A 17,577-nucleotide genomic window follows, 5' to 3' on the forward strand; every position below is an offset into this window, starting at 1 on the left:
CGAAGCAAGACCTTGTCTCTTAAAAAAAAAAAAATCAGGATTTCAAAAGGTGGTGAGCTCTTCATTACTGAAAGGATTTAACCATGAAGCGATGATTATACAACAGTTCATTTTCCTTGTGCATTTGGATATGAATTGCGGGAGGTACTTTAGAAAACTAGGAACTGAGCCCAGTGTCCTGTAAACTTAGTCTATTGTAATAAAGGGCTGTTTTGTTTTCACTGTGGTCTCATCAAGGAGACCCTCATTGCTCTCCATGTTTAACTTATTTTTCTGTGGATGTTCATTTTAAATTGAATACCATGGTCATATGCTTATAAAATACTAAGGGAAAGCCAAAGCAAAAAGGAACCATTTTCCAAGAAAGCATTGTTGTTTTACCAAGAGTATTTATTATTAGTATTATTAGTATTATTATTTGAAACGGAGTCTCGCTCTATCACCCAGGCTGGAGTGCAGTGGTGCAATCTCGGCTCATTGCACCCTCCGCCTCCTGTGTTCAAGTGATTCTTCTGCCTCAGCCTCCTGAGTAGCTAGGACTACAGGTGCCCCCTACCACGCCTGGCTAAATTTGGTATTTTTAGTAGAGACAGGGTTTTACCATTTTGACCAAGCTTGTCTTGAATTCCTGACCTCAAGTGATCCACCCGCCTCGGCCTCCCAAAGTGCTGGGGTTACAGGCGTGAGCCACCGTGCCCGGCTGAATAAATAATCTATGTGAATAAATCAATCTATGTGGATCAAATAACAATTTTCTCACATCTCTTAGTTTTCGTTCAGTGTTTTCAAGCCAGAACTGCTGGAATATTTTGCCTTCAAACCAACATATACTTAACACTTTTATCTTGACTCTTATAAATTCTGAGAATGGCAGAAGAGTAGTTAGATCAGGCCTAAAGAAGAAGGTGTTATCTGAGCAGACTGGAAGGACATGAGAAATGAGCCATACAAAGCTGTTCAAGGACAACATTGCAGGGAACTAAACATGCTAAGGAGAAAACGAGGCAAGTTTCAGGTAACTTGAAGAATACGAAGGAGGCGGAAGCACTGGGTGCAGAACGGACCAAGAAGAAAGTAGACTAAGAGTTTGGTGAGGCTGTGGGAGGAGAGAACAAGCAGGGCTGGGTAACCTGTCAAGGCTTTGTTTTTGTTTGTTTGTTGGTTGGTTTTTTGTTTTTGTTTCTTAAGGTTTATTGAAGAAATCAAGTACTATATAGTTCAATATATATGACACATTCAGTATTATACTCTTTTTAGCATGTGCAATAATGTTAAGATATTATTTTCTCTTGATATAATTATTTCCTGGCTACATGAAAATAATATTCCCAGTGACTTTGGCCAAGCATGAGAGGAGAACGTAGAACAGAGCAGAAATAGTGAATTGCAACAGACATGAAGAACAGAAACAGCAAGTCAACAGAACGTGGATTCTGACAAAGTAGAAACTGCAGAGGTGAATATGTGGATTGTCTAGTCACAATGTTTTCTTCCTTTTCAGGAACAATTCACAGTACATCTGTGTTCCCTGCAAAAACTCTCCCGTGTTTTACAATATTCTCTTTGACTGCTTTCTTGAGTGGGGCAGGCTGGACGTGGAGGTGCTTTAACGAAACTATTGCAACAATCTAGATGAGAGATAGTGGTGACTTTTCCAGGGAGCAAGCGATGGTGGTAGTGAATGGTGATCAGATCAGTTCTGGATACATTTTCAGGTGGAGCCAGTCAATTTTGCTGGAAAATTGGACATTGGGTTTGAAAGGAACAAGAGTCAAATTCAGAGTTTCTGGTCTGAGCAAGTGGGAGGATGGAGATGGGGGAGGCTGGGGTAGTCAGGAGTGCTGGTCAGCTAAGTTAGGTCTCGTTAAATTGCAAATGCTGACTAGTCATGAGTGAGCATTTCACATAGGGCAGTTTTTACAGGACGCTTCTGTTCAAGCTTGAGACATAAATTTGAGGGCTGAGAGCAAAGTGACAGCATTCAAGTCAAGAGACTGCCTGAAACTGTGAAGGAAATGAAGGTAGATTGAAAGACACGAAGCCCTGTACAAGTGTGAAAAACCAGGGCTGTCGCTGATCTAAGAGAGTGGATATTAAGTGACCAGTGGATCCACGATGATGCCACAGATGAAGAGGATCGGGAATGCGATGGGTGGTTGGAGGGCGACGCCAGCACAGCTGCGCCGTTCTGGGGCAGTGGCAAGAAAAACATCCTGATCATAGTGCATTCCAGCGAGCAAGAAGGCGGAGGACGAGGAGCAGCAGGGAGGGACAGTGCCCTCCAGAAGGGAAAGCATCGGGAAAAGGGAGCAGGAAAGTGCAGGTAGTATTCAGAGAACAGCAAAGCCTCTAGACATTCTTCTCTGTTTTGTCTTTTTAAAGTAGGGGAGAGAAATCCAGCCCATTGACATGCTGAGGAAATGCTTTGGCAGAAAGGGCACCATGGGTGATTCAGGCATGAAGCTGAGAATACCTAGTGAAGGAGAGAAAAAAAGAATTTCTCTTCTCGACTTTCATTACATTCACTGCTAGGACAGATTTTCATGAGCAAAACACAGATCACCAAGAGAAAAACAAGCATGTTTATTTATGCATGTCATGCCCATCACAAGAAAGAAGGCAGCTCTCTCAGGAAAACGGCTCACCTAGATTGTTGCGACGGTCTGGAAGCAGTGGCTTTGAGGCCTTGCTGAAATAGTGTCTTAGCAAGCAGCCATACATCCTCTACGGTGACAAAACAAAAAAAACGGCATCTTCAGGCTTCCCAAACGCAAGACATTTGGGAAGGAAAATTTACAGGAAGAGTGTAGTCTGTTCCGAGATGCCCGGCGTTGCTGTCTGAGCTGTTAAGCAAGCATTATAAAGGAGACTGTCTGCAGGTGGGAAGAGGCAGAGGGGAGGCAGGAAGACCTTTGTCTTTGTAAATCTTGGTCCTGCCTGCAGGGAAGCAGAGGGAGGGGCAGGTCCCCTGTGTGTTCGTCTTCTTCAGCTCAACACTCCTGAGTCTTTTGGATAGGAATAGTTTTGCCTCCGTCACCTGCAATACCTTTCCAGTGTGTAGGAGGTTATGGCGCCTAATGCCCAGGTGGAAGGATTTGCCTTAGACTTGGACACAGATAGTTTACTCAGAGGAAGTGTAGGGAGTAGGTGCACAGGAACAAAAGGTAGTCGACGGCAGAATTTAGTGGCCTGAGCTTGTGGATACTTCCACTGAAGGATTTCAGGATCTTCCAGTGAAATAAGTCTCTTACTGAGGGTACAGAGCAACAGGGATGTGCTAGACATTTGAAAAGAGACCAGCATAAGTGAAATAGTCACTTAGGAGATTGGAAGAGTGAATAGATACGGGTATTGATAAAAACCAAAGTCTGTAACAAATATTTGAAGAGGTTTATTCTGAGCCAAATTTAAAGACCATGATCTGTGACAGTCCCAGGAGGTCCTGAGAATATGTGCTTAAGGTGGTTGTGTTACAGCTTGACTTTATCCATTTTAGGGAGACATAAGACATCAGTCAGTACGTGTGAGCTATGCGTTGGTTTGGTCTGGAAAGGCAGGACAGCTCCAAGAATGGGGGAAGGTTGCAGTCATACGTGGATGCAAAGACTTTCTGATTGGCAACTGGTTGAAAGAATTAAGTTATTGTCTGAAGACCTGGAATCAATACAAAGGAGAATCTGGGTTAAGATAAGGGGGTTGGGGAAACCAAGGTTCTTATGATGTAGATGAAGTCTCATATGTTGCCAGCCTGAGAAGCAGCAGATGGCAAAAATGTTCTATTGAGACCTTTAAAAGGTGCTAGACTTTCAGCTAATCCTTGAGGATCAGAAAAAGGCCTGGAGAGGGAAAGGGATTCTCCGCAGAATGTAGATTTCCCCCACAAGAGACAGCTTTGCAGGGCCATTTTAAATATGACAAATAAATATATTTTGTGGTACAATATTTCCATTTCTTTCAGAGTCAGCTGTCTGTCATGATGCTATACTAGAGTCAGGTTAGAATTTGGTAGCTTATTTCTACAGAGTCTGTTTCGTCAGCCTTAAAATCTCTTTTTTGATGTTATTGCTGCTCAGTTGTGCCTGAATTCTGAAGAAAGGAGAGTGTAATGAGGTTTGTCCAACCCCCTCTTCCCATCATGACCTGAACCAGAATTTTTAGGTTTCTTTGAAATCCCCTTGGCTGAAAGGAGGAGTCCGCTCAGTCAGTTGTGGGGTTTAGAATTTTATTTTTGGTTTATAAGGGAAATACAGAATGATCGCTCTCCAGCAGTAAGGGCACACTGAGTTTGTTGGTTGTACATTTTAAAGAGGTTCTATTCTTGCTTGTCTCACTCCCTCAACTTCACAGAAGCTCCTGTATGGCAGGTGGATGTTTACTTTATCCAGAACTATAGATAATGAATTAAATGAAAGAATAAAAGGTGTACGCGAGGGTGTAATTATAGTGGCTGAGCATGAGTATGGTATCGGATGAGGCGAGAAAGGACACCAGTGGAGTGAGACAGATTAGTTCAGCACAGGCCTTCACACACACACACACACACACACACACACAAACACACACACACAGCAGGGACTAATAAATATTGTTTGAGGGTGGAATATATACACTTTCCCAAGATGGCATAGGAGATGTGCTGTGTCTGGCTTCTTTTTCAGACAAAGCCCACAAATGAGAAGGGAAAGGCATTTGCTTCCACATGTGCATGATTTTTTTTTTTTTTTTGAGACGGAGTCTCGCCCTGTCACCCAGGCTGGAATGCAGTGGTGCGATCTTGGCTCACTGCAATCTCTGCCTCCCGGATTCAAGCGATTCTCCATCCCCAGCCTCCCACGTAGCTGGGATTACAGGCAGGCACCACTACGCCCAGCTAATTTTTGTATTTTTAGTAGAGACGGGGTTTCACTATGTTGCTCAGGCTGGTCTCGAACTCTTGACCTCGTGATACGCCCGCCTCGGCCTTCCAAAGTGCTGGTATTACAGGCATGAGCCACTGCGCCCGGCCGTGCAGGATTTTTTTTAAAGCTTTGTTGTTATTGTTAGTTTTCTGAGTTTTTGTCCAGCTTTATTGAGGTGTAGTTGATAATTATTGTATACTATATATTTAAAGTGTACAACTTTGTTCTCGTAGATGTATTCATTGTGAAATAATCATCACAATCAATCCAATTAACATATTCATCACCTCAATTTTTCTTTTTTGTATGGTGAGAACACTGAAGATCTACTAATCAGAGTCCTTTTTTGCCTGTCTTTGGAAGGAGACTTCAAGATTTCAGAGAACCCAGATGAATGAAACTTGCTGAGTCTCCTTACAAGATCTAATATTCACATTCAGCTTAAGATTTCAAAATGTATTCTTACGAAAGAGATATGGAATTATGCATTTATCCTACTAAAAAGCTGTACATACAGATCTAAACTATTTAAAAATTAATCTCCGAAGTTCCAAACATCACCAGTGATAAATTTGCGCCTTGCATCCTGTGCTTTTCCAGAATGTTTTTCATCCCCCACAGGCAATGGAGCCCCAAAATACCTCCACTGTGACTAACTTCCAGCTGTTAGGATTCCAGAACCTTCTTGAATGGCAGACCCTGCTCTTTGTCATTTTCCTGCTCATCTACTGCCTGACCATTATAGAGAATGTTGTCATCATCACCGTGGTGAGCCAGGACCTGCGACTGCACTCCCCTATGTACATGTTCCTCCAGCATCTCTCCTTTCTGGAGGTCTGGTACACGTCCACCACTGTGCCCCTTCTCCTAGCCAACCTGCTGTCCTGGGGCCAAGCCATCTCCTTCTCTGCCTGCATGGCACAGCTCTACTTCTTCGTGTTCCTCGGCGCCACCGAGTGCTTTCTCCTGGCCGTGATGGCCTATGACCGTTACCTGGCCATCTGCAGCCCGCTCCGCTACCCCTTCCTCATGCATCGTGGGCTCTGTACCAGGTTGGTGGCGGTCTCCTGGTGCACAGGGGTCGGCACAGGCTTTCTGCCTTCCCTGATGATTTCCAGGTTGGACTTCTGTGGGCCCAATCAGATTAACCATTTCTTCTGCGACCTCCCGCCACTCATGCAGCTCTCCTGTTCCAGAGTTTATATCACCGAGGTGACCATCTTCATCCTGTCAATTGCCGTGCTGTGCATTTGCTTTTTTCTGACACTGGGGCCCTATGTTTTCATTGTGTCCTCCATATTGAGAATCCCTTCCACCTCTGGCCGGAGAAAGACCTTTTCCACATGTGGCTCCCACCTGGCTGTTGTCACTCTCTACTACGGGACCATGATCTCCATGTATGTGTGTCGCAGTCCCCACCTGTTGCCTGAAATCAACAAGATCATTTCTGTCTTCTACACTGTGGTCACACCACTGCTGAACCCAGTTATCTACAGCTTGAGGAACAAAGACTTCATAGAAGCTGTTAGAAAGGTCATGAAAAGGAAATGTGGTATCTATGGAGTATGAGTAAAAGGAAGTTCCTTTATTAGGTAAAGAAAATTGCACAGAACGTGCAGTGGATTAAATTCAGGGTTAAGTGAATGGTAGATTCAGACCTTTAAACCTGAAGATCATTGTCAGAACTGCATTGAATTCTGTAGGCCACAAAACAACAGCTTTTTGAGGGTTCCTCACTAGCAACTAGTCAGAAGATAAACTGCCTCCATCAAACCATTCTGAGGTCAGTTTTGTCCTAGACACTTTCTAACATCTTGTTAGGAAAATCGGATTGAATTCCAGTGGATGGTTGATTACACACACATTACTTTCACATTCCACAATAAGATTTCCCTTTGTTTACATAACCTTATGTACAGAAAGCTCTGCATCTTTTAAGTACTCTTAGTAGACTGGCCTTGTGGACCTAAAACCTGGTGGGTGCCATTGGTGCTTATTAAATAGCAGTAGAAAGAATAAATAAAAAAAAGAAGACCTTTAAAATGTTTGTTGACCTATATTATCTCCTAAAGATAAGAAAGAAGTAAGGCCTTTGAAGTGCCAAATATTCATCTACAAGACCTTAGATGTTTTAGTGTTTTTTGTTTAATGAAATTGTGGGAAGGAAGGAAGGGAGGGAGGGAGGGAAAGAAAGGAAGGAAAGGAGGGAAGGGAGGGAGGGAGGGAAAGAAAGGAAGGAGGAAAGGAGGGAAGGGAGGGAGGGAGGGAGGAAGGAGAAGATCCTCAGTATTCTGTGCTACTGTGAGTCCTGAGAGTCAGAGGATGTCACTAAAATGTTTAAATCACTTTTTATTTTCTTGAGACAGAGTCTCACTCTGTTGCCCAGGCTGGAGTGCAATGGCGCGATTTTGGCTCACTGCAACCTCCGCCTCCCAGGTTCGAGCGATTCTCCTGCTTCAGCCTCCTGAGTAGCTGGGAATACAGGCATGCACCACCAGGCCCAGCTAATTTTTGTATTTTTTTTTTTTAGTAGAGATAGAGTTTCACCCTGTTGGTCAGGCAGGTCTTGAACTCCTGACCTCAAGATCCACCCGCCTTGGCCTCTCAAAGTGCTGGGATTACAGGGGTGAGCCACCGCGCCCAGGCTCTTAAATCACTTTTATAGTTTATTTTATTCAGCCAGTTTAGAAGATCTCTACAAATCCTGCCCATTGTTTGATTCATTAATTCTACAAATATTTTTAATCTCATGATGCATGCCACGTCCTGTGCCACAGTCTGAATTTCCTGGAAAGACAATGACATAGAAAGGACCAAGCAAGCCAGGCACAGTGGTTCACGCCTGTAATCCCAGCACTTTGGGAGGCCAAGGTGGGCGGATCACCTGAGGTCGGGAGTTCGAGACCAGCCTGGCCAACATGGAAAAACCCCGTCTCTACTAAAAATACAAAATTAGCCGGGCAAGGAGCATGCCTGTTATCCCAGCTACTAGGGAGGCTGAGGCAGGAGAATCACTTGAACCCAGGAGGCGGAGGTTGCTGTGAGCTGAGATCATGCCATTGCACTCCAGCCCGGGCAACAAGAATGAAACTCCATCTCAAAAAAAAAAAAAAAACGAAAAAGAAAAAAGAAAGAAAGGGCCAAGCAAGACTTTACCTTAATAGACCTTCCAATGCAGAAGGGAGGAGAAAAATGTAACAAATCATAAAGCAATGATTGATTTATTTCTACTTGTGATGATCACTATGAAATAATAAAGTGAGGCCGGGCGCAGTGGCTCACCCCTGTAATCCCAGCACTTTGGGAGGCCGAGGCGGGCGGATCATGAGGTCAGGAGATCGAGACCATCCTGGCTAACACAGTGAAACCCCATCTCTACTAAAAATACAAAAAATTAGCCAGGTGTGGTGGCAGGTGCCTATAGTCTCAGCTACTCGGGAGGCTAAGGCAGGAGAATGGCATGAACCCAGGAGGCGGAGCTTGCAGTGAGCCGAGATCGCACCACTGCACTCCAGCCTGGGTGACAGAGCGAGACTCCATCCCAAAGAAAAGAAATAATAAAGTGCAAGCTGGAGCATGAACACAGGACGACAAGTCTGAGTCAACATACATGATTAGGGAAGCTTTCTATGTTATGTAGCGCTTCACCTACGCTTCAAGAGTGAGGAGAACAAGAGTGGAGAGTAGTCCAGCTAGGGCATGGCAGAAGAAGGCTGAGGAACTGGGGAGATAGAGGAAGGAGCTCAGTCTGGAGAGAGAATGGTAGGGGCCAATCCATCTCTGTCATTAAAAACCTCATAGGGTTTTCAGATCTTGCACTAAGGGAAATGATTATCAAAACATACTAATTAGGGAATGACATGATATATTTTGCATGTGCGAATTCCATTGCTGTGTAGAGAAAAGACTAAAAGAGAGCAAGAGCTGTTGGGATCATTGCAGTAGCCCACGCGGGAGCGGAAGTTGGTTTGATTTTAGGTTTCATGATGTAATCCATCACAGGAAGTACCTCATGGATGGTGAGGTTGGGAGTACCTGTTCCGGTCTCACTCGTTCCAGTGCAGTGGTCCCTGAGCCTCAGGGTTCAATGCACTTTCACCGTCTAGCTCATGTAATTTCCCCCACCACATGTCCTTGGGTTCTTTTACCTGCCTTTTTCTAGCCCTCACATTTTCTCTCCTTTCTGGGATTTGACCTGTGAGAAATGTCCTCAGTGCTTTTTTGATTCATCTGGTTCAAATATTGGGTAGAAGGAAAGTGATGCATTAGAATCTCAGATCAGGAAATGGGTGCAGTAGGGAGAGAAGTCTCATTGGTTTCAGCTTTTCGGTAGAGTACCCAAACGATCAATATCTTACCTTGCAGATGGTCATCTCTGATTAGTATATTAGCTGTGCCTTGTGTTTAACTGGACTTATGTTACTCTACCAAAAGCTTTTTCTAACGTGTTAAATTTGATGGTGCAGGGCTCTGCATACGGAGAGTAAAAAATTATTGATCCACATATTGGGGACAGTAAGAAATTACACCAAAAGAACATTTGGATGTATGGATCTGGAGCTCAGAGGAGGGGCCTGGCCAAAAGTTAAACATTTGGAAGTTTTTAACATATAGATGATATTTTAAAATATGGAAACAAATTCGATTTTTTCAGGGAGAGTGCAAACCAATATAATAAGAGAGTGAAGAACAGAGCACAAGGAACACTTTTACACTGTTGGTGGGACTGTAAACTAGTTCAACCATTGTGGAAGTCAGTGTGGCCATTCCTCAGGGATCTAGAACTAGAAATAACATTTGACACAGCCATCCCATTACTGCGTATATACCCAAAGGACTATAAATCATGCTGCTATAAAGACACATGCACACGTATGTTTATTGTGGCATTATTCACAATAGCAAAGACTTGGAACCAACCCAAATGTCCAACAATGATAGACTGGATTAGGAAAATGTGGCACATATACATCATGGAATACTATGCAGCCACAAAAAATGATGAGTTCATGTCCTTTGTAGGGACATGGATGAAATTGGAAATCATCATTCTCAGTAAACTATCGCAAGGACAGAAAACCAAACACCACGTGTTCTCACTCATAGGTGGGAATTGAACAATGAGAACACTTGGACACCGGAAGGGGAACATCATACTCTGGGGACTGTTGTGGGGTGGGGGGAGGGGGGAGGGATAGCATTGGGAGATATACCTAATGCTAGATGACGAGTTAGTGGGTGCAGCACACCAGCATGGCACATGTATACATATGTAACTAACCTGCACATTGTGCACATGTACTCTAAAACTTAAAGTATAATAATAAAAACAAATTAAATTAAAAAAAAGAATTTTAAAACATTAAATTTAATTGAAGGAAAAGAAACCCCAAAAGGAGCTAGCAGGAATGACCACAGAAGCTGGGGGCACTTGTGAGGTGGCTGCGTTTCTCTAAGGGGTGAGAGTGTTGGGAGAAGGAAGAGGCACAGAGGTTGGGGGGCACTTATGAGGTGGCTGCGTTTCTCTAAGGGGTGAGAGTGTTGGGAGAAGGAAGAGGCAGTCAACACGGAAGATGAGGATTAAAGGGTTTTCATCGAACTTCTCATCACAGACTTTAGTGTTGTTCCCGGGAAGGGCAGCATGATTGGCATCGGGGTAGTGCACATCAGACTAGTGGCAATGGGGCAGGAATGACTTGTACAACAATGGAAGCAATTGTGTGTGAAACAATTATCCTGAGACATGTAATTCTTCTTCTTTTTTTTTTTTTTTTTTTGGAGAAGGAGTTTTGCTCTTGTTGTGCAGGCTGGAGTACAATGGTGTGATCTCGGCTCACCGTAACCTCCACTTACCGGGTTCAAGCGATTCTCCTGCCTCAGTCTCCCCAGTAGCTGGGATTACAGGGGGGCACCAATACGCCTGGCTAATTTGTTGTATTTTTAGTAGAGACAGGGTTTCTCCATGTTGGTCAGGCTGGTCTCGAACTCCCGACCTCAGGTGATCAGCCCGCCTCGGCCTCCCAAAGTGCCGAGATTACAGGGGTGAGCCACCGTGCCCGGCCATGAGACACATAATTTTGAAAGGTTGAAAGAAAAAATTGTGTTGGAGGGGCAGTTGTACTTTTGTAAGATGTTAGCATCTAAGTAAGTTTGAACACTTATGGGAAAGGTCCATAGTGATAAAAAATAAATCAGAGGAATCAATATAGAAAGTGATGACTGATAGCCTGAGATAAAACAAGAAGGCATCTTGTTCAAATGTGGAAATACCAACATTCAGTACGGGAAGTGTTTTCTTTAGTGTAGGAGGCAGAAAGGAGAGGATCATCGTAGTCTTATGAGGATTTAAAGAAATGGAGATAGGGCCAGGCTCAATGGCTCGCATCTTTAATCCTAGCACTTTGGGAGCCAAGGCGGGAATATGGTTGAGCCCAGGAATTGGAGACTAGCCTGGGCAACAAAGAATGACTATGTGTCTACCAAAAATAGTAAAAATTATCTGATCATGGTGGCATGTGCCTGTAATGCTAGTTACTCAGAAGGCTGAAGCAGGAGGATCACTTGAACCCAGTAGGTAGAGGCTGCAGTGAGCCATGACTGTGCCACTGCACTCTACCCTGGGCAACAGAGTGAGACCCTGTCTCAAATAAAAAAGGAAAGAAATGGAAATGGCACTTGTACAATTTCCCACCTGAGGAGTTACATGACACGTTTTGGTGACAAGGTCAATTGTTCTTATTTACCATAGACAGTGTAGGTCAGGATTTGAAGAAAGTGGCAAAGGCATTCCATACTCATCTTGCAGAGTGAGATTGACAGCTGACTGAAGACACAGAGGTGGATTTGCGAGCAAAAATGAAAGCTTAGTTGAAATAGGGTATGATTGATTTATTGTAATACTAGCTTGCCTGTGTACTTTTATCTCTTTTTTTTTTTTTTTTTTTTTGAGACGGAGTCTTGTTCTGTCGCCCAGACTGGAGTGCAGTGGTGCAATCTCGGCTCACTGCAACCTCCGCCTCCTGGGTTCATTCTCCCTGCCTCAGCCTCCCGAGTAGCTGGGACTACAGGCACCCACTACCACGCCCGGCTAATTTTTTATCTTTTTTAGTGGAGACAAGGTTTCATCACGTAGACCAGGCTGGTGTTGAACTCCTGGCCTCAGGTGATCCGCCTGCCTCAGCCTCCCAAAGTGCTGGGATTACAGGGGTGAGCCACCATGCCCGGCCTCTCTTTTGCATTTTAAGCTTTTATATTTAGTATATTTATTCTAGCAAACTGCATAGGGCTTTGTATTTCAATCTGATATTTATAACAGTAAAAATTAATATATTCATGTTTATTGATACAATTCTTATTGTTGCAGATTCATAATTCATATTTCCATTTCTTGTTTTCTAAAATTTGTTTTATTTCTCATTGCGTAAACAGATTGTGTTTCTCTCATTATTCCCACTTTTCTTTGTTGAGATAATCATGCTCCACTGATGCCAGTTATATAATCTTACTATAGTTTATACGGTTCTACTTATTTTAATATGATAATTTTAATTAATTAATTAATTTTTTATATGTTTGACACAGGGTCTGACTCTGTCTCACACTGTTTCCTAGGCTGGAGTGCAATGGCATGATCATAGCTCATTGCAGCCTCGACCTCCTGGGCTCAAGCAATCCTTCTGCCTAAGCCTCCTGAGTAGCTGGGACTACAGGCATGTGCCACCACACCCGACTAGTTTTTAAATCATTTCTAGAGGTGGTGCCTCTCTATGTTGCTAGGCTGGTCTCCAACTACTGGGCTCACACGAGCCTCCCACCTTGGCCTCCCAAAAATGCTGGGATTACTGACGTGAGCCACCGCACCAGCCTATGATAATTTTTAAACTTGAGAATTCTGTCATTCACAAGTTTGCAATAATACCAAATTATTGCAAATTTTTGCTCCATATGGGCAATGTTAGCACTAATCTACATCAGCAAAACCTTGTCTCAGATACTCTTTTCATCTCCAGCTAATTGAGACACAAACTTTTATTCAAACATTTAGTTGATCCTATCAAAGATAGTTTTGTAAAAGATTGAAAAATTATCAACACTTTTGCAAATCTTTATACTTTATTTCTACAGTACTTTTATACCAACTGCAAGATTTTGAAGAATAAATTAACCTCCATGTGCTTCCATACAAGGCAAAGATAAATAAAAGTTAGAAAAGGGGGATATGTTTAAACTTAAAGAGACAATAATTTTCAGTGTGTGAAGGAGGGTAAACTAATTCATCTGTAGTTTTCCACCCTTACTGGCAGTTGGAGCAGCTGGAGTTCCAGACTCCTAGGTGCTCAAGTGCCTCTGTCATAATTGGCTGCCGTGTGCACCTATGGTCCAATGTGACACTGGAAGCCATAGCTGCCCCACTGACTTCGAACTGGAATCCTGAGCCCTCTGCATGTGCTCGCAACATCCCAGGCAGCTTAGTCCCCGCAAGGTAAACATTGAAAATAAACTGCTATGATATTTACAACTACCATCTACATCTTTTATTGCTCCATTTATTAAAACACATGACAAATTTGTTAAATATGTTAAATATATTAGACCTGGGAAATATAGGTCAATATGTTAAATATGTTATTAGATCTAGGAAATACAAGTCTACTAATATATTTAACAAATATCCTCCCCCTCCCAAGAATTACGGAATATAAAAAAGAAAGATTTAGAGAAGTTGATTATCATATATCTTAATCTGGATTTTATAGGAAATATTGCACTCAACCATAATTTCAACCATGTTGCTCAATTTTTTTAGAAACAAAAAAAAGGGGCTAAAACTATTTCTTCTCACTTTATCCTGAAGTTTGTAATTTGATAAGTGAATTACCTTGTTTGTTCTATAACTCTCTTTACAGTAAAACGAGATATGAAGCATGGAAAGGGGAAATTGGACATTGGTGACTGAGTTTATTCTCGTGGGGATACCAACCACCAGAGCCCTTGGGGGCCTCCTCTTTGTGATTTTTTATCAGCCTATTTGGTGACAGTCCTTGGAAACACCCTTATTATTACCCTGATTCTTGTGGATTACAGGCTCCACTCACCCATGTATTTCTTCCTCAGCAATCTCTCTTTCAGTGAAACATTAACCATAACCTGTGCTGTTCCTAAGATGCTGGAGGGCTTCCCATCGGAGAGGAAGAGCATCACAAGTGGCGAATGCTCTGCACAGTCCTATTTCTATTTTCTTTCCGGATGCACTGAGTTTATTCCTTTTGCTGTCATGTCCTATGACCGCTATGTGGCCATTTGCAGTCCTCTTCAGTACCCTGCAATTATGACCAGCTCACTCTGTGCCCGCCTCGTCATCCTCTCCTGGGTGGGTGGCTTTCTCCTCATGCTCCCATCGGCCATCCTCAAGGCAGGACTGCCACACTGTGGTCCCAACGTGATTGAGCACTTTTTCTGTGACAGCGCCCCTCTCCTCCACCTGGCCTGTGCTGACATTCGTGCTATTGAGCTGTTGGACTTTCTCAGCTCACTGGTCCTGCTCCTCAGCTCCCTCTCACTCACAGTGGTCTCCTACGTTTACATCATCTCCACCATTCTGAAGATACCCTCAGGCCAAGGTCAATGCAAAGCCGTTACCACCTGTGCCTCTCACTTCACGGTGGTCTCCGTGGGCTATGGGATCTCCATCTTTGTCTATGTTCACCCCTCACAGAAGAGCAGCCTGCACCTCAACAAGATCCTCTTTATCCTCTCCAGCATCATCACACCCCTCCTGAATCCCTTCATCTTCAGTCTGCGGAATGAAGCCATGAAAGATGCACTGAAGGACGCCTTGGCCAGAGGACAGAGCTTGCCCAAAGGGGTAAGGTCCACATGAGGATTCTCTGAAAATACTCTTAGTCCTGGATATATTCAGCTTCATCAATGATGATTCTAACAAAGTCCTAAGACATTTGTAAATGAATACATGATCTTAGTTATGAAAAAATTTCCAGTTTTCATAATGAAATATACCAGGTTTTGTGCAATTTAAATTTCCAATATTGTGTATCATTAATGAAACTTCTCGTTATAGGTGGTAAGAGGATGTGGTGGTGGGTAAGAGTGTGTGCGTATATATATTTATATACTTTTTTTCATATCTATGCACTGTGGAAAGAAAAGTTTTCAGAGCACGTCTCCTCTCAACACAAATACACTTAAACAAAAATTCATCCTTGGAATATAATTTCAGAAGTTGTATTATGGGCTTAAACTCTATATTACTTTGAATATAGGTCATTAATTTTTTAATTCATCATTTTCATTCATTTTTACTAATGGTATTTGCTTTTTGGATAAGCAAATGGAAAATGTCTAAATAAAGTGCTTAAAATATTTCTGTATATTGATTTGTTTTCTACTTTTCACAGTTTAAGTACAAGTATTTTATAATTTAGTATTAAGGTTATTCTGAAAAAATTAATTGTCAACATTTGTAATGAGCGAGGCAATGAAGGAATACATGATCATTGGAGAAAAATAACAAAAAACAAAAAACTGAAGAAAATAGATTTGTCAAGGACAAAGAGGAAAACATTTTTGTACAGTCAGAAAATAATTGTTTGGGAATTGATAGTATCAGAAACTTCGTTTGAGAGCGAGCATGCTGATATAAGCTTCGGGAAACGTAGTGCACATCTAAACTGCTAACAGGGATAATAGAAAAAAATGGAAAATTGAACATGAAAGTAAAATAATATAAATTATCTAAGCTGAAGTATAAAAGGAAAAACAATACAGAAAAATGAGCACACCAACAGGGAGTTTTGTCACAGTAGAACATTCTCTAACTTATGTATAATTGCAGTCACACTTAGAAAGGATTAGAGAAACTGTGAAAGAAAACGAATATACAGAACTAGTAACTAAATAATTCCCAATTTGTATTTAAAAAATCCTAGATTTCAAAAAAAAAAAGATAATAAAACCCAAACAATACAATAAATAACATCTTGGCACGTACTAGTCTGTTTCAAACTAAACCTCAAAATAAAATTTAAAAAGAACCATTAAAAAATGACACATTGGATGCTGGGGGAAAAGTTTAAAAATAGTCATTGAGTTTTCATCAATAACAATGGTAGGCAGACGACAACTGAAAGACATGTTTTAAAGGCTGAAAGAATAAAATGAGCAAATATATAAATAAGAAGCCATGGAAATCAAACATCTATATCCTCTTTTTCTGTCTTTTTTTTTTTTTTTTTTTTTTTTGAGACAGCATCCTACTCTGTTGGCCAGGCTGGAGTGCAGTGGCGTGATCTGGGCTTTCTGCAACCTCCGACTCCCGGGTTCAAGCAATTCTCTTGCCTCAGCCTCCTGAGTAGCTGGGATTTCAGTCATGCGCCACCACGCCCCGCTCATTTTTTTGTATTTTTAGTAGAGACGGGGTTTAGCCATGTTGGCCAGGCTGGTCTCAAACTCCTGACCTCAGGTGATCTGCCCGCCTCGGCCTCCCAAAGTGCTGAGATTACAAGCATGAGCCACTGCACCTGGCCAGAATAACAACTTTCTGATTAGAGCCATAAGAAAGCAGAAAGTATTTGTCACCACACATGTAGATAATAAGTAATATTAAAAGGTATCTACAGGTAAATGGGAAATGATTACCAATGGAAAATTGTATCAATTAAATGAAACAGAATGCACCAGAAATGGTTATTAAGTTAGGTCATAACAAAGACTTTGCTTTATTTTTTCTTGCAATTTAAAAAACAAGAGACTGCTTAAAGCATAAACAGCATGAAAATGTAATGTGGAATAAATAGAAGTAATATATATGACAAAAATTGTCTAATAGTTGTTACATTTTTGGAATAGGAAATGTGACTAGGAAATAGGAAACAGGATGCAGGAAGTGCGGGTCTAGACATTTTTACTGTTGTTTTTGGGAGGAAGAAGGATGAACTATAAAGTGTGTAGTATAGTTGTAAAATATGAACTATTATAGATTTTAATAAATTAAATATACAATATTAGCTTTAAAACAAGTACTAAAAATAATAGTAATATTATGTAGTATACCTAAGAATTCAATAGGAGAAATGAAAGGAAACACTAAAATAATATGTTAACAACAAGAGAGGATAAACTGTGAAACAAAAGCAATTAGGATGAATGGAAAATAAATGACACCCAAGGATGTGCCAATAAACATATATTTATAGATCAGTTCTCTCTGGGAGAAAGAAACCAGTTGTTGAGAGACTCCTACCCTCTGCGCAACAAAGAAAACATCCACATCAGAAGGGGAGGAAAAGCTGAGGCACACTCCAGCATGGACCCTGCTCCAGGCACTGTGCCACACAATCAGGAAGGGAATCCTCAACACTCAGCTCTCCCCTGTGGAGAAGAAAGTTCAGACCTCACATATATCACCCTAACTCTAAGGTCCCCCATGGCATGGCTCTTAATTCACCATCTCTGAGAGCAGAGGGGATTAGGCATGAGCAAGCATCTCTATAACACAAGAAAAAGGGAGGCAGTTTGCTATTGATATGGCTGTGGATGCGTTTCCAGGGCCTCCACCCTTTGGGAAAAGAGCTCGGCGTTTCTCCCCAAAAACACACTCTTCCAATGGCTTCTCAGTTCCATCGTGAATTTGCAATGACAGACAAATTGTAGCCTGCTGGCA

General features: G+C 42.0%; 2 protein-coding genes across 2 annotated transcripts; both read left to right on the top strand.

Annotated features, from left to right (window-relative positions):
* Positions 1–5,522: 5,522 nt before the first annotated feature.
* LOC100978675 (olfactory receptor 11L1) lies at positions 5,523–8,708 on the top strand. Its single transcript, XM_008968276.4, has one exon. It carries the CDS (start codon positions 5,523–5,525, stop codon positions 6,465–6,467), a length of 945 nt encoding a protein of 314 aa, XP_008966524.3. The 3' UTR covers positions 6,468–8,708.
* Positions 8,709–13,284: 4,576 nt separating this feature from the next.
* On the top strand, positions 13,285–16,500 carry LOC129393148 (olfactory receptor 6J1-like). Its single transcript, XM_055092335.2, has 2 exons — positions 13,285–13,380; positions 13,805–16,500. Exon 2 carries the CDS (start codon positions 13,996–13,998, stop codon positions 14,776–14,778), a length of 783 nt encoding a protein of 260 aa, XP_054948310.2. The 5' UTR covers positions 13,285–13,380; positions 13,805–13,995; the 3' UTR covers positions 14,779–16,500.
* The last annotated feature ends 1,077 nt before the right edge of the window (positions 16,501–17,577 follow it).

The sequence above is a fragment of the Pan paniscus genome, chromosome 1, assembly GCF_029289425.2.
Source record: "Pan paniscus chromosome 1, NHGRI_mPanPan1-v2.0_pri, whole genome shotgun sequence".
NCBI lineage: Eukaryota > Metazoa > Chordata > Mammalia > Primates > Hominidae > Pan > Pan paniscus.